The sequence below is a fragment of the Schistocerca cancellata genome, chromosome 2 (assembly GCF_023864275.1).
Source record: "Schistocerca cancellata isolate TAMUIC-IGC-003103 chromosome 2, iqSchCanc2.1, whole genome shotgun sequence".
Classification (NCBI taxonomy): Eukaryota; Metazoa; Arthropoda; class Insecta; order Orthoptera; family Acrididae; genus Schistocerca; species Schistocerca cancellata.
The window spans coordinates 911813551-911836127 of record NC_064627.1 but is presented as its reverse complement, the minus strand read 5'-3'; the positions used below and the strand labels follow the sequence as shown (position 1 = coordinate 911836127).

Below are 22577 nucleotides of genomic sequence, written 5' to 3'. Positions count from 1 at the left end.
ATGTCTGGACCCTGGCACATATCAGAATCACAGGAAATTGAGCTTGCTGACAGGCTGGCCAAACAGGCTACTCAGAAACTGCTTCTGGAGATCAGCATCTCTGAAATTGACCTGCACTCGGTACTACACCACAAGAGTTTTGGGATTTGGGAAACGAAATGGCATAATCTAGGTACACCCATAACCTGTGTGCCATAAAGGAGTCTACAAATGCGTGAGACTCCTCCATGTGGGTATCTTGCAGGGTCTCTGTGGTCCTCTACTGGGCTCTGTATCGGCCACACTCGGCTGACCCACGGCTATGTCCTCTGCTGTAATGACCCAACCTAGTGTCAGTGTGGCCCACATTCAGTTGCATTGTCCTGCTTTAGCTGACCTGCGACAGAATTTTCAGTTCCCAGACTTGTTACTATTTGTTTTAGCTGACAACACCTCATCAATTGATTTAGTTTTACGTTTTATACGTGAGAGAGGGGGGTTATCGTTCCATCTAAGTTTTGATGCATGTCCTTTGTCCATCTGTGTCCTCTACCCTAGTGCTTTTAGGCTGGAGGTTTTAAAGTGTTGCAGAGTGGCTGCCTTATCCTTTTTTATTGTTGTGACCAGCCAGCTGTGGTCGTCTGCTCTATTGTTTTAGTCCCTTCTACCTGTTTCTTGCGTCCCCCTGTGGTTTCCTTATCTTATTTTAACAATTGTAGTGTTTGTTGTCCTTCTGTAGTTCTTGTGGGGTTTCTTTTCTCCAGGTCTTGTGCAATAAATCTTGTGTGTTTTATCCTTTCCCTTGTGGATTTTTTTATAGGAACAAGGGATCGATGACTGAGCAGTCTGGTCCCTCCCCTTTCCCTTAAACCAACCAAACACATTTCACTGACAACCCATTCATCAACTCATAGTAGTTATTATACATTATATTTGAATAATTTGTAAAAAGATTTCAGTGCCGAACTGGAATTAGACAAAAATTTAGTAAACACTTGATGCTGCATCATTTGCTGAGCTTAAAAAAAAAAGAGTGAACATACACCATTCTTTGAAGCATAGGTTCAAAGGCAGGGAATTTGGTATGATGCAAAAAGAAATTAGATGATCACATAAAGTAGCAGTAGGAAAAGCGAATCAAACACATTTATTGGCAGGGTTCTAAAGAAATGCCATGTACTGTAAAGGAGGTTGCATAGATGATGCTTGTACAATCACTTCTAGGGGTTTGTTTATAGTGATAATGAGGTAACCATGACAGCAGATATTGGTTGAAGTTAGAGTTGCCCTGCTCAGATCATAAGAGGTACGTCTGGTTCAAACAAAACTGTAACATCAGGGAAAAAATTTAATGTGAAATTCATTGACTGTATATAAACTCTTCGTAGGTTATATTGAGCGAAATGATCCAGAAATAGTACTACATTTCTTGGCTCAGGCTGTAGAAGCAGTGAAGTTCCCATTGCATTATGTCTACATGGCAGTAGATGAAGAAAATTGCAGTATGGATCGTCATAGCTTGTCATTTCCTATCTATTACAGGGCAGTCAGTACGTGTAGAACTACTATAGTTGGGAACATCATATTCTGTAATTTCCTATCTTTATTTCTAAGAACTTTCATTGCAGAAACATTAACAAACCATTACATCACTGTAAATACTTTAGAAAGTGTTGCGGAGCATATGTGATATATTTTTCAGGCTCATGCAAATTTTAACCGCAACAGGTTCTGGGCTGTAGAGGTGTGACTCCTCTGTCAGCCAGTGGCACCACATGAAACCCAACCACGTGACTAGAACGATGCTCTACAATAAGTGTGAGACTGTAACTGAACTGCATTTAACCTGGACTGCAGGTAGCAGTAATAATACTTTTGAGGCTTGCTGCTTCAAAACGTAATTGGTTTTCAAATGCACTTGATTCATTGTGGGTGCATATAGGATTGGTGGGTTTATGACAGAACTGTAGCTTGACTCTGGTTAAGGCATGTCAGTGCCTGTTTGAATAGCTACCACGCATATATTTTTGTGGTGAATTTTATGAACATAGAACCTAAATCCTTTTATTTCTGGCTTTTGAGCTATTGCACAAGCCTTTCTCTATGCAGATGTTTTGAATTTCCTGCATAACGTGTGTGTGGGCTATTGCTCGTTTTAAACTTAGAAAAATTTTGATTTTCCCTACATTAACCAAATGGGTTAAGTTTGTTTCTTGCATTTTCAAATTCCCCTGTCTTTTTAACTTAGGTCACATGAGCTGTGGGTGTAGCGCTATCACAAATAACATGTTATTGTTGTTGTCTTAGGTCCAGAGACTGGTTTGATGCAGCTCTCCATGCTACTCTATCGTGTACAAGCTTCTTCATCACCAAGTAACTGCTGCAACCTATATCCTTCTGAATCTGCTTAGTGTAGTCATCTCTTGGTCTCCCTCTACGATTTTTACCCCCCGCACTGCCCTCCAATACTAAACTGGTGATTCCTTGATGCCTCAAAACATGTCCTACCAACCGATCCCTTCTTCTTGACAAGTTGTGCCACAAATTCCTCGTCGCCTCAATTCTATTCAGTACCTCCTCATTAGTTACGTGATGTACCCATCTAATCTTCAGCATTCTTCTGTAGCACCACATTCCGAAAGCTTCTGTTCTCTTCTTGTCCAAACTATTTATCATCCATGTTTCACTTCCATACATGGCTACACTCCATACAAATACTTTCTGAAAACACTTCCTGATGCTTAAATCTATACTCGATGTTAACAAATTTCTCTTCTTCAGAAATGCTTTCCTTGCCATTGCCAGTCTACATTTTATATCCTCTCTTCTTCGGCCATCATCATTTATTTTGCTTCCCAAATATCAAAACTTATCTACTACTTTGTCTCATTTCCTAATCTAATTCCCTCAGCATCACCTGATTTAATTCGACTACATTCCATTATCCTCATTTTGCTTTTGTTGAAGTTCATCTTATATCCTTCTTTCAAGACACTGTCCATTCTGTTCAACTGCTCTTCCAGATCCTTTGCTGTCTCTGACAGAATTATAATGTCATCGGCAAACCTTTTTATTTCTTCTCCATGGATTTTAATTCGTACTCCAAATTTTTCTTTTGTTTCCTTTACTGCTTGCTCAATATACAGATTGAATAACATCAGTGATAGGCTACAACCCTGTCTCAATCCCTTCCCAACCACTGTTTCGCATTCATGCCCCTCAACACACTAGCAGTGGAAATCAGTATCACTATCCTGCACTCTGCGATAGGTAGCCAAATAGGTAGTATACATGTTTCATTAATGTGCAGTTCTCTCCAGCATGACGAGTCAGCTCGTGGCTGTGGCAATCGGAGTCCCAGAACTCTGGCAGCGTGACTACAGGAAGTGGGACTAGGTGCTCCTAGGCTGACAGTCCAATGACGCAGCTTTTACTAACAGAATGCCCATCTAGTAATGAAGAATGAATAGAAATATTGTCTATGGCTGTGCTACTGTTCCCCTGCACCCTGGTTGGAAAAAAAGCAATATGCATCAGATCATATGAATTTTGGAGATCTTCCAACGTCGTTTTTCTTGCACAATCACATACAAAAATTAATACTGAAGTACTACATATAACTAATGTTTGGTACTCCCTATACAGTGAACCAAAAACCCTCTCTAGCTTGAGCAGAAATGGTCTGAAGTCAGAGTTAGGGAACCTATAAACAACAACAATTAGAAACTTCCTGGCAGATTAAAACTGTGTGCCTGACCGAGACTCGAACTTGGGACCTTGAACTTTCGCGGGCAAGTGCTCTACCATCTGAGCTACCGAAGCACGACTCACGTCCGGTACTCACAGCTTTACTTCTGCCAGTACCTTGTCTCCTACCTTCCAAACTTTACAGAAGCTCTCCTGCGAACCTTGCAGAACTAGCACTCCTGAAAGAAAGGATATTTCGGAGACATGGCTTAGCCACAGCCTGGGGGATGTTTCCAGAATGAGATTTTCACTCTGCAGCAGAGTGTGCGCTGATATGAAACTTCCTGGCAGATTAAAACTGTGTGCCCGACCGAGACTCGAACTCGGGACCTTTGCCTTTCGCGGGCAAGTGCTCTACCATCTGAGCTACCGAAGCACGACTCACGTCCGGTACTCACAGCTTTACTTCTGCCAGTACCTCGTCTCCTACCTTCCAAACTTTACAGAAGCTCTCCTGCGAACCTTGCAGAACTAGCACTCCTGAAAGAAAGGATATTGCGGAGACATGACTTAGCCACAGCCTGGGGGATGTTTCCAGAATGAGATTTTCACTCTGCAGCGGAGTGTACGCTGATATGAAACTTCCTGGCAGATTAAAACTGTGTGCCCGACCGAGACTCGAACTCGGGACCTTCGCCTTTCGCGGGCAAGTGCTCTACCATCTGAGCTCCTTTCTTTCAGGAGTGCTAGTTCTGCAAGGTTCGCAGGAGAGCTTCTGTAAAGTTTGGAAGGTAGGAGACGAGGTACTGGCAGAAGTAAAGCTGTGAGTACCGGACGTGAGTCGTGCTTCGGTAGCTCAGATGGTAGAGCACTTGCCCGCGAAAGGCAAAGGTTCCGAGTTCGAGTCTCGGTTGGGCACACAGTTTTAATCTGCCAGGAAGTTTCATATCAGCGCACACTCTGCTGCAGAGTGAAAATCTCATTCTGGAAGCAACAATTAGAAGTTGGTTTCACCCCTGCACAACATTCAAATACCTGTTCAGTGCAATGTTGTGATATGTCTGTAGACTCAAAAGGAATACTATTTTTTACATACATGGCCACTCCCCCATTCCACAAAGAACTCCTTGAAAAACAGCCAGCTAAACTGTATCCTGGTAAAGGAAGCCTCCGAATTGTCGGATTATTTAAGTGGTGCTCCAATATACCAATAATGACAGAGTCATGATCTATAAACAGTTCTCTAATACCTCTCATATTCTGATGAATTATGCTAATTCCTTCACTACTTGGATACTTGACCTCCTCTAAAGGTGATTCCTTTGATATAGGGATTTCCTTTAAGCAGGGATACCTATCAGCTGACTTGAATCTAAAAAAGGTGCTGCTCTAACAACAACTACTATAGGAATTTTTCCATGAGTGATCCCACTACCACGCACACACTGTCACCTATAAGTGTTGGCAGCCTTCTCTTCCAATACCTGCTGTGTATGGTTCTCATATCTGTCAAATAGAATTCTGCACACCACCACAGATGCTATTGTAGTGACAGTGCTCTTTATTCTTTGCTTTTTGCTTACTCTGATAGAGACTGAACATGGTTAAATATAGTTCCATAAAAACACAGGAGAACTGCCGGATATCAGTAACATCCTGCCACGATATTTCGGCGCAGGTGAGTGCCACTTCTACAGTGGCACTCACCTGAAGATGGCCAGAAGACTCTGCGCTGAAATATCGTGGCAGGACGTTACTGATATCCGGCAGTAGTAGTACTTCTACAGTGGCACTCACCTGAAGACGGCCAGAAGACTCTGCGCTGAAATACCGTAGCAGGACGTTACTGATATCCGGCAGTTCTCCCGTGTTTTTATGGAACAATCAGTATGCCGGGAAAGCTTTAAACATCACATGGTTAAATATAGTTTGACTACTAACTCGACATTAACTGTTTTAGCCTTTTAAACACGATTCTACACTCGTGTAAAACGTCTCCCAGCTGTTTATAAGTGAGATGAATGCATTAGTTCACTGTTCTGAAAATTAAGCTATTGTTGTACTTAATTCAGAAAGTGGATGATTCACACACTCTGGCGAGCTTGGAAGACACACCAGAAAGTGGATGATTCACACACTCTGGCGAGCTTGGAAGATACACACCTAACAAAGTCGAGCACTCCTAATCAAGCTGCACTGACAGGTCTGTGTCAAAGTGGGAAGGGGTTATCTGTCAACAATCCATGACATCGTATGGGAAAGGGAAAAATGGGAACAGGAAATTGGGATGTGGGAAGTGGTAGGGAGAAGGGGTAGGGGATAGGTGGAAGGGGGAGAGAGGAAATGGGCAAGGGGAGAGGAAATCTGGTTACAATGGTTGCTGGCCCAGAAATGTTACAGCCCCACTACCATCCGTTACCTAAAAAACAAATAATTTTCTTAGTGAAATATCGTTTTGTGCTTCTCTCCAGTAAGGACTCTTAATTTTTTTCCCATTGGATGCATTGCGCATTGGCGATTGCTGTTCGACAGACGGATGAACACATGATGAGATGCTGTCACTAAATGATATAGTGGTGCATAGTGAGCCAATTTGTCAGCGCCTATCATCTGCTGAAGCTGGGGCTTCTCGCAGCATTGAGTGCTTCCCTCTAAAACCAATGAAGAGGAATCAGATCGTAGGGCCATAGCATTGTCGCATATGCAGTGGTATCTTTTCTTTATCAGTAAAAGTCAAGTATTTCTAGCTTGTATTATCATCTTGCAGCTGTTGCGGAAAACTGACAATATTCTACTCAACGTTTCAAATCACTATGTTCGTGTACTTCACGTTGACATCTGAAAGATGTGTCGGTGCAAGATGCGAATGCACGACAATCAGTAGGTCCAAAGTTAGTGTACAAACACTCATGAATACAACAAAACTGAAATTTAGGTTACCAAAGCAAAAGTTGAAATGCTCATCTGTTTTCAAATGGGTGTCCCAAGGAATTGTGCCCCAGTTTAATTTTCGCACATATGAAAAGGTGAGAGATTAATGTCAGTTGCAGTGATAAATGGCTGAAATCAATACAACTGAGCAAGACCTGGCGACTAGGTGGAATCCATATAATATTTTATACAGAATTTACAGCTGATCCAGCGTGTCATTTCGTGTATCGACTAGTTATCTCTAGAGATCACTGAAATCGACAAAGTGAAAAACTGTGGTATATCGACCACGTGTATTTCTTGTGTCACAATTCAAAATAAATACCATAATAGGTTTAGTGTGGTGTTCTGTCATGTGTCAATTTATATAATTTGTATTTTTAATCTTTTAACAGCGCGAGCGCATTTTGCTCAGCATTTTAGCTGTGATACCGGCAGTATTTTGTGATATATTTGTAATGCAATTTTGTAATTCTTGTACAGAACCTTTAAAAATTCATTCCATACAGAATGGTATGGCACAAGTTTATCTCTTCGTTAATGTTCATGCATGACTGTTAGCAGTAACAGTAGAAGCAGATGTGTTATGCGTTGCACTCAAAAATAGTAATGGCATTCTGTTTTTGTCGACAGACGTCGTGGGAATCTGTTTACATCCAACACTGTTTTATTATTAGTGTTGTTATACGCGCCAGCGTAACATACAATTTCTCGAATATTAATCTTCCCGACGAGCACATTCCATATTATTTTAGTTCTTTTAACGATATTGCCGAAAAGTGTAGAACTTCGGATCAATGCCCGTATAAGGTAAGGAAATGCAACACAACTCCAAACACAAGGTTGCATGTTAAAGTACTGTGACTGGTTCATTTGATTATAGATTACTAGAATTATTTAATACGTTTTCATTCCATAAATTTCTCTGGGACTTCAATCTCACTGCCTTTCCTTTGAAACCCATCTTTTTCGGTGTGTGTGGTGGCAGGTATTTTTAATAACAGAAACACTGTTAGCAAACCTCCCAACATCTTATCTCATTCAGCATGCCTCCACTCTCTTCCTTTATGTACTAAGGTATTAGGTATGTTTGTAATTGTAATCTAGTCTTGTACTGGACTCTGTGTACCAAGTGATGTTGGATGGTACGGTGATTAAGTTATGAAGCTCTTACTCAGGAGAAGCAGGAATCAAATCATTGCCTAAGCATCTGGATTTAGATTTTCCATTGTTGCTGTAAATCGATTCAAGCGAATTGTGATGATTCCGTAAGCAAGGCAGCAATCATTACTGTATCAAGCTTATGTCCAACTCAGATTTGTGCCCTGTGTATAATTATCTCAGTTCTGATTGGACTGAAAACACTAATATTTCTTCTACCTTGAACTATTTGCCTGCTCAAAGCCATTTACATGTTGTCCCTTGTTGCTGCAATGTTTGTTGAGCACGTTTGGAGTATGTTTTATTTATTGTTTTACACATTCGCTGGTGTTCTAAGACAATGCAGCACATTGGTATAGAGTGCTAAGGATGTCTTAAACTTTGGACTGTTTCGTGTGTCTTGGAATCTTGACCTTGCTCTCCATAATCATGACATTGTTACTTGCATGAGCCCTTTGGATGGTTCAAAATTGTGTGTTTTAAGCAGCTTAGACGGAATAGGGTTTGGTCTGGTAAGCCTTGTGTCAATTGTGCTGTAGGCTGGTCTGTTAAAAATAACTACTTGTGGCTCAAGGTGTCCAAGATACTTACTGAGGCAGTAAGTAATAGCTGGCAACCTCTGTGTCACATGCCTCTCTTCTGCCTGTCTACGTATTGTGCCTTTGCTTGGATTGACACTTACTTCCTCTGCATCTTCTAGGGTCATTAAAATAAAGACAGAAAAACTTCTAATAGTTCGGACTATTAGCTGGCTGTATCACCCTACTGCCTACTAAGAAAATGATCGAGACATGTCCTCTTGATCAAATCTTGTAAGAGAAAGACCTATATAGTAATGTTCTGTAATTTAATGTAATGAAGCAGATGCCTTATACTGAGATGGTGTTGAGTGACTACAGGCTCAAATTTCAACAGCAATCTCATACTAGCACAGAAAGTAAAATTAAATAAATATGTATGTACTATCCAAATTGTGGTAGATGACACAGGTCTTCAGTGTCCCAAAAGAGACTTGCCGAACCATAGAGCATGCTGAATATTGGCAGCTGTGGTGAAGAAAATTTGTATGGTGTCATACGTTGCTTTCAAGTTGAAGCTGGTTGAGGGAGGACTAGGATTAATCAACTTCCTGCTGAAATACACCACATTACTGATTCACAGAAACATGAAAACTTAAAAAAATGCTCACACAGCCTTACAGCTGCACCGAGCGAGGTGGCGCAGTGGTTAGCACACTGGACTCGCATTCGGGAGGACGACGGTTCAATCCCGCCTCCAGCCATGCTGATTTAGGTTTTCCATGATTTCCCTCAATCGGTTCAGGCAAATGTCAGGATGGTTCCTTTGAAAGGGCACGGCCGATTTCCTTCCCTAACCCGAGCTTGCGCTCCTTCTCTAATGACCTCGTTGTCGATGGGACGTTAAACACTAACCACCACCACCACCACCTTACAGCTGCACTTTTCTACAAGTACCTGCTAAACCTTACTAGTTGCTCCTACCAGTCCCTTTCAAACTTTATTCTTTTGTAACACGTAACTGCCATTTAAGGAGACATGATCCAAAATAAATTTATAAACTTACTTTGAACACAATATAATGGAGCAGTTAGATAAGCATTGTCACTTGTGGAACAATGATCCCCAAAAAGAAGAGGTAAATGATTGTTAGTAAGGGGGATGTTATCCCTTCTGATAGCTATTTCCCTCTTCTTTCAGTGGAACTGAAGAGGGTTGCTCAGTAATTCAAACAGGTTATGTACTTTTTTTATTTTAATATTATGATCAAGACAAATATATGGTGAACTTTCATTTGTCTCCATTACTATATAAAAAAAAAGTTCACATACTGGTAGATTACCAAGATCCACGTCGGAGAAAGGCAGTTAGAGGACAACTACTGAAAAATGAAATGGAAACCAGACTCCCTCAGCACCAATAACAGGCACAGTGGCTTAACACTTCTGCTCACTACCTGTCAGCAAAAATAATGCCACTTGAAAGTAATGAACTGAGCCATAACTGCTAATGGTAACCTTAAGGTCATCAACCCTCTGAATTCCCTCCAGATTGAAGTTTGTAGAGAAACTGACATCTGGGAGCATTGTACCACAAGCTCTGCTTTTATATAGCTCATGGGAACTCGGTGACTTTCTTGGCTGCAGATTTCTGGACCTTCATCATTAAATTGGGAATTATAGGGCTCCCCTTTATAGGTCAGGGGTGCACTACACAAAGCAAACAGCTACTTGGCTAGTAGAGTACTTCTGGAGTGGGTTTTTTAGGCTAGGGAGTAATTTGAGGTACTCTGATGAACATTCACCAGTTGATATGCAGATAGCGAAATCAGACCAAAATTTTATCAGTAAACTGTCATAGTAATTGTAACAAAGTTTCCAAATTTACTGCCTTCCAGAAAAATTATCATGCTCAAACAATTCTACGGACTGAGAGCTGGCTGGAATCTGAAGTAGAAAGCTCTGAGATATTTAAAAGATGGACTAGATGCCATAGGAGAGGGAATGTTCATTGCAGTTGACAAAAAATTGTTTTTACAGGCCACCTGATTCCACTGTGACAGTTCTACGGTTATCCAAAAAAAGTCTACAGTCAGTAGTGCAGAATTAGCCAGATCCTGAAAGACTCATTCAAGGCAACTTGAACCTACTGAGCATAGACTGGGACATTATGGATTCAATCAGGGGGTACAGATAGACAGTCTTGCAAGCTACTTTTGAAAACATTTTCCAAAAACTATCTTGACCATCTAGTTTGGCAACTCACACACAATGGAAATATCGTAAACCTTGAAGCTGCAAAAAGGATGGACATTACTGCTGGCATCAATATATAGACAGGGGCTAGTGATCATGATGCCATCATAGATACTATGGTTACGAAAGTTAATAAATAAGTCGAGAAGGCTAGGAGAGGGCTTCTGTTAGAAAGAGAAGATAAGCAGTACCAGTAACAGGAACATAGAAGAATTATGGTCAAAGTTTATATAGATTGTAAATCATGCCCTAGACAAGTATGCCCAGGTTAGTGGATTAAGGACAGAAAAAAACCCCTTTTAACAATGAAATTCGGAAAATGATGAATCAAATAGTGCTGCACTCTTGGTTCAAAAGAGAATAATGCACAAATAATGACAGGCTACGGTCATTAGAGATTTATGTGTCTGATTGGATCTACATGAGCAGCATATAGCATCTACCACTGCCATACCTTAGCAAAAGATCTGGTTGAGAATCTGAGAAAATTTTGCCTCTATGTAAAAGCACTAAACGGGTCTATGGCTTCCGTGGTGTCATTTGTTGACCAGTTGGTGTGGCAGTAGAAAGCCAAGTTTTAAATTTCACACTATGGCATTGGCCTCTTACTTAGCTTGCATTTTTTGCGAATCTCTCACCCAGTGCAAAGTTCCAAGAGACTGGAAAAAAAGCCCAGGTGACTCCTGTCTATAAGAACAGTAACAGAACGTACCCACAAAATTACAGACCAATATCCTTGATGTCACACTGCAGAATTCTAGAACATATTGTGAGTTCGAATATAATACGTATCCTAGAGACTGAAAAGCTCATGTCCACGAATCAGAATGGTTTTAGGAAACATTCCTCATGCAAAAACCCGCTCACCCTTTTCTCATGTGGCATACAGTGAACCACGGATGAAGGCCAACAGGGATTCCACAAAAAGCATTTAACACTGCAGACTATTAATAAAGGTACAAGGATGTGAAATAGGTTCCCAGATAGGTTAGTGGCTCGAAGCCATTTTAAATAATAGAACCCACTCGATGGATTGTTCATCAGTGGCAAGGGTATCATGGGAGTGCACCAATGAAGTGTGATAGGACCACTATTAGCATAAATGATCTGGCAGACAGGGTAGGCAGCAACGTGTGGTTGTTTAGTGATGAAGCTGTGATGTAGAGGAAGGTATCGAAGTTGAGTGACTGTAGGAGGATACAAGATGACTTTGCCAAAATTTTAAGTAGGTGCGATGAAGGGCAGCTAGCTCTAAATGTAGAAAAAAATAATTAATGTGGATAAGTAGGAAAAACAAACCCATAATGTTCGAGTGAGCACCAGTATTGTGCTGCTTGATACAGGCACTTCGTTTAAATATCTGTGCATAATGTTGCAAAGTGATATGAGAGGGAATGAGCAAGTCAGGATTGTGGTAGGGAAGGTGAATCGTTAACTTCAGTTTATTGTGAGGGTTTTAGGAAAGGGTGTTTATCTGTAAAGGAGAACACATGTAGGACACTAGAGCAACTTGTTTTTGAGTGCTGTGAGAGTGTTTGGGACCAGCACCATGTCAGATTAAAGGAAGATATCTAAGTAATACAGAGACGGGCTTTTGTGAGTGGAATGGGAAATGAAATAGCTAGTAGTGGTATAGGGCAGCCTCCACCACTTCCAGGTGGTTTGCAGAGTACGTATGTAGATGTAGAAGGAAAATTCTCAGAATAATGAACCAAACATCTGTTAATAGCTTCACTGTTACTACCATCAGAACCCCTAACTTTTAACTTAAAAATGAACAGTCGAGATTGCAATAATATTTGTTTATTAACCAATTATGGCTTATGTACAAGTCATCTTCAGAATATTTGGCCCCCTATGGCTGGTGCTGGTGGCTCTTTGGACTTCTCGTGATACTACAATCATACGGATGTATGAGAAATCTGACGAGCCACCACCACCAGCCAAAGGGGACAAGTTGTTGTTGTGGTCTTCAGTCCTGAGACTGGTTTGATGCAGCTCTCCATGCTACTCTATCCTGTGCAAGCTTCTTCATCTCCCAGTACCTACTGCAACCTACATCCTTCTGAATCTGCTTAGTGTATTCATCTCTTGGTCTCCCTCTACGATTTTTACCCTCCACGCTGCCCTCCAATACTAAATTGATGATCCCTTGATGCCTCAGAACATGTCCTACCAACCGATCCCTTCTTCTGGTCAAGTTGTGCCACAAACTTCTCTTCTCCCCAATCCTATTCAATACTTCCTCATTAGTTATGTGATCTACCCATCTAATCTTCAGCATTCTTCTGTAGCAACACATTTCGAAAGCTTCTATTCTCTTCTTGTCCAAACTATTTATCGTCCATGTTTCACTTCCATACATGGCTACACTCCATACAAATACATTCAGAAACGACTTCCTGACACTTAAATCTGTACTTGATGTTAACAAATTTCTCTTCTTCAGAAATGCTTTCCTTGCCATTGCCAGTCTACATTTTATATCCTCTCTACTTCGACCATCATCAGTTACTTTGCTCCCCAAATAGCAAAACACCTTTACCACTTTAAGTGTCTCATTTCCTAATCTAATTCCCTCAGCATCACCTGACTTAAATCAACTACATTCCATTATCCTCGTTTTGCTTTCGTTGATGTTCATCTTATATCCTCCTTTCAAGACACTGTCCATTCCATTCAACTGCTCTTCCAAGTCCTTTGCTGTCTCTGACAGAATTACAATGTCATCGGCGAACATCAACGTTTTTATTTCTTCTCCATGGATTTTAATACCTACTCCGAATTTTTCTTTTGTTTCCTTTACTGCTTGCTCAATATACAGATTGAATAACATCTGGGATAGGCTACAACCCTGTCTTACTCCCTTCCCAACCGCTGCTTTCCTTTCATGCCCCTCGACTCTTATAACTGCCATCTGGTTTCTGTACAATTTGTAAATAGCCTTTCGCTCCCTGTATTTTACACCTGCCACCTTTAGAATAGGTCGTAGGGTCAGTATTGCCTCACGTGTTCCAATATTTCTACGGAATCCAAACTGATCTTCGCCGAGGTCGGCTTCTACCAGTTTTTCCATTCGTCTGTAAAGAATTCGCGTTAGTATTTTGCAGCTGTGACTTATTAAACTGATAGTTCGGTAATTTTCACATCTGTCAACACCTGCTTTCTTTTGGATTGGAATTATTATATTCTTCTTGAAGTCAGAGGGTATTTCGCCTGTTTCATACATCTTGCTCACCAAATGGTAGAGTTTTGTCAGGACTGGCTCTCCCAAGGCCGTCAGTAGTTCCAATGGAATGTTGTCTACTCCGGGGGCCTTGTTTCGACTCAGGTCTTTCAGTGCTCTGTCAAACTCTTCACGCAGTATCGTATCTCCCATTTCATCTTCATCTACATCCTCTTCCATTTCCATAATATTGTCCTCAAGTACATCACCCTTGTATAGACCCTCTAAATACTCCTTCCACCTTTCTGCTTTCCCTTCTTTGCTTAGAACTGGGTTTCCATTTGAGCTCTTGATGTTCATACAAGTGGTTCTCTTCTCTCCAAAGGTCTCTTTAATTTTCCTGTAGGCAGTATCTATCTCACCCCTAATGAGATAAGTCTCTACATCCTTACATTTGTCCTCTAGCCATCCCTGCTTAGCCATTTTGCACTTCCTGTTGATCTCATTTTTGAGACGTTTGTATTCCTTTTTGCCTGCTTCATTTACTGCATTTTTATATTTTCTCCTTTCATCAATTAAATTCAATATTTCTTCTGTTACCCAAGGATTTCTACTCGTCCTCGTCTTTTTACCTATTTGATCCTCTGCTGCCTTCACTACTTCATCCCTCAAAGCTACCCATTCTTCTTCTTCTGTATTTCTTTCCCCCATTCCTGTCAATTATTCCCTTATGCTCTCCCTGAAACTCTGTACAATCTCTGGTTCTTTCAGTTTATCCAGGTCCCATCTCCTTAAATTCCCACCTTTTTGTATGGTTAATAAGCAAATATTATTGCGATCCAAACTGTTCATTTTAACTTAAATATAGCATTATGTCACTGCTTTCTAAAGACTATGTTGTCAAAATTTATCCCTAACTTTCAGCCATTTTCAGACAGCAACAGCTTGACCATAGGGTCACTCGCACTACGCAGTAATGTTCAGTCTACAGCAAACATATGCAACCCTATTTTTGGTGTAGGCCTATATGTGGGACAAGCCTAGTTGACATAAAGACACCAAAATATCACCACACATTTCAAAATTTTCTGAAAGTTGAGGCAGAAAATGTTTTGTTTACAAAATGGTGAAAGATAATCCAAGGATACCGAAACTCAGGCAAACCATGAAACCATTTTCAGATGATTGAAGTTTGTGAAAGAGACATAACCAACCTTGTTGCAGATTGATGCCCCAAAAAAATACTTTCACTTTCAACAAAAAACAGAGAATATGTTATGCCAGATTCCAATTATTCATGTTAATGTTATGTAATATGTAAATTGTTGTATTAACAAATAAAGCTATATATTAAATAAAAATGTGTATATTCGCTCACATGAGCCTCAAAACATCCAATTGAAATAGCAGACTTGCATTGTCTGCAGATGAGGCATCCTGGTACAATCACCAAAGCATGTCTTGCTATTGCTGAAAATCTTCCTTTGAGTAGTAGATTAAGCACTAAATGACTGACAGTTATTCAGATTTGAACTGGAGGTTTTTTCAATACATTTACTGCTGCCAAATAAAATGCCAAGGCAGTATGCCATTTTTCTCCACATTTACTTTCTACAAAAATGCATTTTCCCATCAGAATGGCAGCATCTTGATCCTGTGATTGAAAAAAGAAGAGCAGTACACCAACAGCTCAATACCTACATCATCTCTGATTATCCATGATTATTTACCCACATAAAGTTTCCTCAATTAAGCAAAACTCGTGGAAGTCATGGAAATGAGTCTGGACTGTATGGGTAAAGTTAAACAGCTGTCAAGTGAAATTCCTGGAGATTATTGCTTTTCAAGTTTGCTTTTTGCAGCTCCACCGTAACGTGCAAAGAAAGCAGATTGCTTAGAATTAATTAATGGTCACAGATAATGTGGTAGTACCACAGTGATCAACAGCTTGCAGCATTATGATCATTCATCACCTCGCCCCCATCCTCTCCCTCTCTTGGGTTATGGTGTATAGTGATAGACCCATGCCTTATTGCTGTTTACAGTTTGTCATGCTAATAAAGGTGCCTTTCCTTGTCCACAAATTGACTCAGTTGCTGTTGATGTCCAAAAGAATATTTTTCTGTTCCTCACTTAGAAGATATGCATCTTGTTGACAGATTGCAGTAGTCCAGATTTTTTCATGAAAATAGTGTAAAACTTCCAACACTAAGGTTAAAGTTACCAGACTATTTTAAGAATTGTTGGACACAAAGTTGTAAAAAATAAGAACCATGCTATCTGTTTATGTCAAATGTTGAAAGCTAAAATTAGACATCACATTAATTGAAACAGTGAGTACCTTATAGATGGTCCAGTCTCATTAATGGGACCACGACCTCTGTTCGACAGTAACACACAGTAATCACTCACAGATAGTAGTACTAGGAGTGTAGGGCATATAAAGTGTCCTGGGGTGGGGGACACGGGAAACAGTGTCCTCATTGTCATAACGCAGAAACAGAGCAATTTATTTGATGTCCAAATGGGCATGACCGTTGGTGTTTGGGCAAGGGAGGAAGCATATCCGAAATGGCTAAGTGTGTAAACTGTTCACTCGCTATCATAGTTAAAGTATACCATGCATGGTAAAATGGCACAATCCAAAACCAGTGCCAAGTGCACCACGGGCTATAGATGACAAGGGTGGATGATGGCTGCAGAGACGTGTATGGGTGACCTGTTGAGCTACTGACCACCCATATGAACCAAGGGGCTATCAACAGTGTCTCCTCAAAGACCATTTAGCAAATGCTGCTGCATATGGGCCTCTGTAGCAGGTGCCCAGTTCAGGCACCTATTCTGACTGATTTTCACTGGCAATGGAGGTTGGAATTGCATGCCAATACCACAACTGGATGTCTACTGAGTGGTGACTGGTGGTCTCTCCAAATGAATCATATTTTATCCTCCACTGGACAGAAGACTATTGATGTGTACAGCATGAAACGTCTGAAAGCAAACAGCCTTCAACAATTGTGAGAAGGCTCCAGGCCAGAGGAGAGAGTGTTATGGTCTGGGAGAATGTTTTTATGACATTCCCTGGGTGAACTCATCATTCTGGAAGGCCCAATGGATCAACACAGGTATGCATCTATCCTTGGAACAATTTCCACCATTACACGCAGCCCCCCCCCCCCCCCCCCTGGTGTAATGGCACCTACCAGCAACACAATACAACATGTCACACAGCTTGCAGCACATGCGCATGGTTCAAAGAGCAGTACTCTACAGGCCACCAAATTCCCTGGATTTAAATCCAATTGAGAGTCTATTGGACCACTTCCATTGGGCTGTTCAAGCAGTGGATCCTCAATTGAAAAACCTAGCACAACAGGCCACGGAACTGGAACTGGCAAGGCTCCACATCCCTGTCGGTACCTTCCAGAAACTCATTGACACACTTCCTGCACTCCTCACAGTGGACCTCACTGCAAGAGGGAGTTATTCAGGCTTTTGACAAATGGTCACAATAATGTGACTGGACAGTGTATAAGGTGCTGCTGAATTATAGTACAGGTACTTGTCCAAAACAATGTGTTCGATCCTTTGTGGGTAGGAAAGAGGACTAGTATAGTGATGAACCTTACAATACCTGGAAACTGCTGGAAAATGAACTCAACTTCACAATTTTAAAGGATAACATGGAGTAAAAGTAGTAGTATAGAAAAGGCATAACTTGGATCTCCTCACTGCTAGTGCCAATACCGAATCCAACTAGTTGTTGTGGTGGTGGTACACTGTCTAAGGTTTCTGTGGTGGTTTTCACTTTATGATTTTCATTCAGTAATGGAATTTACTAACAAAGATGTGTTTGATTTATGTATAGTACCCAGCAGTGCTGGTTTTCTGCAAGAAAGTTAAGTGGTACTCTGTAGTGACCTGTTGCCAATGTCTAATGTTTACAAATTATTGCTGGGACAAATTATAACATACTTTTAACACACATCGAAAACTAAGCAAATGATTCAGATTTATATATAATAATATTTGCGTGGCTCTTAACATTTACACGTTGAAACATTTCAATAATATTGTACGTTAGAATTCTGGCCATCTTTGAAAAATACTTTGAGATTATCTGTTATGACACCTAAAAGTAATTCCAACATACCATTTACAAATGCACCAGATATAGACAAAATCTAATATCATTACCTGTTTCTGCTAATAATGTCATTGATGGATGATTTTTCTGCCTGTTAATATAAATAAAATGAGCTACTTCCCCCTCTGAGGATTCAAAAAGTTAAAGGAGACGCATTCCCAAGTGTACCCCTGGAAACTCAGCACTGGTACTCAGGAAATGTTGCCAGTCACCTACAAGCAACATTGGCTTATGGAGAGAGATATCAAGATCATCCACACTGGTCACACCAAGTTTTCAACAAGTGGAGGTGCAGATTTGTTCTAGTAGCCAGGTACAGCTGACCACCAACATAACAAACAAATCAGATGATGTGTTAGAAATGATAGGAGAGCACTGCTATGAACTATATACTGCTACAAACCTTGAGTGGCATCTTTTTGTAGAGAGAATAGTAAACAGAACTGTTTAGAGAGTGCTACATGTTAGCTGCATTAACTGTTCATGGTGCATTTATTGCATTAATTCCTCTATGAATATGTGACAAAAGGGCATCGAGAACAATCACTACAACAAATCCACCACGAAAAAATTCTTGGCTGCATGATAGTTGTTATGTCCCTATCACATATATGTTTATCGGGCATTAAGGGAAGATGCCGAGACAAGAATAATTTTTGCATCCTAAACAACATTACAGTGCTCTGATGAAGCCTTTTTCGTACCTAATGGCAAGGAAAATAATCACAGTGCTCACTACTGGTCAAACAAAAACCCTCTTTGTTAACCTCAGCATTCCTGGAGAATAAATACTCGGTGTAGACTCATCAACAATATAGCTATAGCTGTTTTATTTTTGATAAACAAATGCTGAGTGGTACTCTTGAATTTCTGAAACATGCTTGACAGCATTGTTAGATATCCCACTAGCATTTTGGTTTTTTATGTGATTGCAGCAAAGTAGATGTGCAGCACATTTTCACTTGGTGGCTAGGTATGGACTCTTAAATCTGACTTTTCCCTAGTCAATTTGTAGAGGAGGGCCAATGACTTGTCCACCATGGTCCTCATATTTAACTCACATTAGCTTTTTCTTTTTTTCCACTCGTACATATCAAAGACATTACGTATCAACAGTGTCCTAAAATGTAATATCATCAGAAAAATTGAATTCATGCCGTATGCTTGTTGCTTCCATATGCAGCAGTACTTTGAAGTGTGCACAGTAGTGGGCATGAAGTGGTATACTTTACTCAGGCTTACGTTTGCCTTCCTGAGGGTACCTACTTCATGAAGAGTTCTGTCACCCAGATGCTGTTCATAATATTGTTTACCTAGAACATCTTCTTACAGTTGCCTTTTATATACTTGTAGCCAGTCTAGATATGATAAGCCATCAGATAACAAGATAGTAAGTAATAGGTTACATAATATAACTTCATTTGTTCTGGGGCTAGACGTTGTCGTCGGGCCCCTTCTTCTCTTGAGTCTACAGCATCCCCTAAGCACGACTGCAAAGTGTAAACAACTTCTCCTTTGCAAGGTAAAGACACCCGCTCATCGTCAGGTCTTGTGGATGCCCTGTGCTCACATTCTGTCCTGCAGAAAATTCACAGACAATGGATAGTTCTTAATATACAACTAGTTAAAATTATATTTCTCCATGATATATTTCATCAGTATAGCAGGAAGAACTGGGACATGCTGCCATGTTAAATAACGACATGGACCACTACAGTTACAAGTGTGCTTAAAATAAGGAGGAATGCATTTTAAATGTCTACGGCCACAAATCAAAACATAAAAATGTGCAACTTCTTATGATTTACTGGAAGTGTTAAAATTCTAAATAAAGTTAAAAGTGTAAGAGAGTGCTTTTCCTTCAGTGCAGTTTTAAAAGCACAAACATCTTACAAAACTGATTTTACTTTTCATAAGCACTGTTAAATTGTCCGCTGCAGGAAGGGTTTTCTGAGAGAGATTTCTTTCGGGGTTGGATGGATTAAAATGTTCATGTCAGGAACAAGCTGAGATGGTGTTTGTGTATGGTCAAGGAGATGGAAACAGTAGAGAGGCAGCATGGCTATATCAAAACAAGTACAGGTGTACACACAGTCCATAGGCTCCCTGCATTTTCCTCTGGCTGAAAGGACCCATTATCACACAAATGCCAAAAAGGGCTTGAAATGTGTGATGTGGTTGGTGTCTGTGAGGGTATTCATCCTGGTATAGCCGTGCTGCCTCTCGACAGTTTCCATACGTTTGGCCATACACCATCACCACCTTGGCTTGTTCCCGACATCAATACTGAATCATTCTGTTGTTTACAGTATGCTGCATCAATCACACAGCACATGGTCAGAGGAACTTTCATTTGTCAGTGGTATCTACTGCGGCAACAATATATTTTTCGACAGGGTTTCATAGGACCTTTTTTCCTCCATTTCCAGTCAGGAATCTGTCCCTGCAGTTTGTCGCTTTTATTAATGTCCCTCCTGTATAGTAGTGGTGCTAGTTGTGATGTCACTGGTGCTCAGTGTTTCCGTTCTATCTCTACCACCCATGCTATAAGTTTTTGGTGGCCAGGTCCCATGTTATGTTTAGCTGCAAATTATTGAGAATGTATCAGATGCTTTGACACTAATTTAAAAAGTTACAGAAACAAAAAAGTGGTTTCCATCTAAGTGCTGTGTGGAATCTAGCCACTGGATGGCAATGACCTGAACACTGCTGGTGTTACCAACCAGTACTGTGGTTATGTAAAAATGGCAGCAACTACAAGGCAGTTTGTTACCACTTGTCATTGATCAAGAAGCACTCAGCTGAAAGGTTATGGATGTGTAAGCACTTGATGCAGCTGGAAGCCCAAACAGATTTCATCTTACACCTAATTACATAGCCCAGGCAGTGGCTAAATACTTCACTTATTCTGCTTACAATCAAAACCAGAATCCAATTTTCTACCACCACAGAGAGGGGCAGCTGGAATATGTATTCTGAAAAGGTGTGCAGTTGTGACTACTTTATGAGTGAGCTTGGTTCCACCTTGCCTGAGGCCAGGAAAATACACTAAGGAGACAACTACATCTAGAAAAGCACACTTTAGCAGCCAAAAAGAAAGTTGAAGTAACTGTTTTCTGTATACAATGCCCTGTATTTTTCTCTGAAAGAGGAATACAACACTTAATTTTAAAATTTGAATGAGATTTGTGACCTTTTGATGAGAAGCTATATTAAGTATTTTCAAATTCAGTAGCCACCAGTCATGGGGAACAGACTGAATGCATCTGCTACATTTCTAAAAGACTTTGATGAGGTGCCCACTTGATTGTGATTGCATGGTTTACAACACTGTCAAACTACCAATTGTCATAATCATGATGCTGTTCACTGTGAGAAGATTAGGCTATCCACAAAGTCATATAAGATTAGCTTGATCCCCTACCTCTTTGCCGAGGCTGATGAGCCATTGCTTGCCATCCAACAACAGCAGCAGTTCCTCATGACTATAGCCTGTTGTTGACAGAGCAGTTGCGATTATTCCATACTACTGTTTGCCGTGCCCTAAAGTGGAGCAAAATTATATAAAGTAAAGCTATAAGGGCATTAACGATTTATTAAGTGTATTTAGTAACAATTGATACAAACCATGTTAATATTCTCACTTGTCATTCTCCAGTCTTTTTAGATTTACTGTGCTTAGGAATAACAATATACTGGACTAAATTTCTTAAATTCCATGTTTTATAACATTCTATCTGTGTACTGCAGCAATGTCACAGTTCATATAAATGGGTCTGAGTGGTTGAACTCCCACAGTGATATTCCCCAAGAGTATCAGGACTGACATGAGACATTTACAGGTTAAGATCCAGAATTGCTTGTAACCTTTGATGAGAAGTTTGTCACAAAATTGCTCATTAAGATTCACTGAATACTCCCCATGTTAATCAGCACATTTACTTTCCAAAGAACTGAACCTAAGCGATGCCTGATTCTCTTCTCCTCTTACAGAGGCAGAGGAAAATAAGTTATTTTACATAGCACCAGGGCACTTAAGAAATCAGGGTACAGAGAAAAGCCATTAATTTTCCTGCATAGCAAATACTGCAGTATACTTGTCGTCCACATCTGTCACCTCACTGGTGAGCTAAGGGCTCATGATTGGAGTAGGATGAGGACAACAAGTAATTTATTCTGAATGAAACACATGACACTGGTATAATGTTTATTATTTTACAAACCAGTTTTCAGCTATTGTGTTATCATCAGATGTTATGTAAAATTATTGAACTGAGACAAAATATGATGCATTAAATAATGAACTACATAACAAATTACAACAATTATTCTGAGAAGGAAATGAAGTGGACAATAAACTCTGGTGACATTTTCCTAGGAAGAAGCTGAACAAAATAATCTTATCTTTAACAGATCCAATATTAAAAGTAGGTTAAGATGTATTAATTGAGATTAGGCAGAATAAATTGTGTATGTGAGTAGGGGGGTAATTTACAACATGGTCTAGATGGGATTATGAGTAATATCAACCATTAGAAGTGCTGAGTAAGAGAACTGTCTCTCATCATTCAGTAATGAGTTGGGGAAATTGATATGTTCATTGATTTCCATTATTTTACGGTAGTTCATCTAGTTTCCCTGGAAACTACAGAAAACTATCACTACAGACATTGGAGTACCTGCACATCCCACCCATCCCCATGAGTGAGGACAACTTTCAAAAGTGAATTAAA

The 22577-nt window shown here is 40.2% G+C and overlaps 1 protein-coding gene across 2 annotated transcripts in view; it reads left to right on the top strand.

Annotated features, from left to right (window-relative positions):
- Positions 1–6876: 6876 nt before the first annotated feature.
- Positions 6877–22577, top strand: part of LOC126162852 (EGF domain-specific O-linked N-acetylglucosamine transferase) — a 123786-nt gene continuing 108085 nt past the window's right edge. For both annotated transcript variants that reach the window (XM_049919624.1, XM_049919623.1), the window contains exons 1-2: positions 6877–7110; positions 7231–7407. In XM_049919624.1, coding sequence (XP_049775581.1) covers positions 7108–7110; positions 7231–7407 — 180 coding nt within the window. In that variant the 5' untranslated portion in view covers positions 6877–7107. The remainder of the gene's footprint in view (positions 7111–7230; positions 7408–22577) is intronic.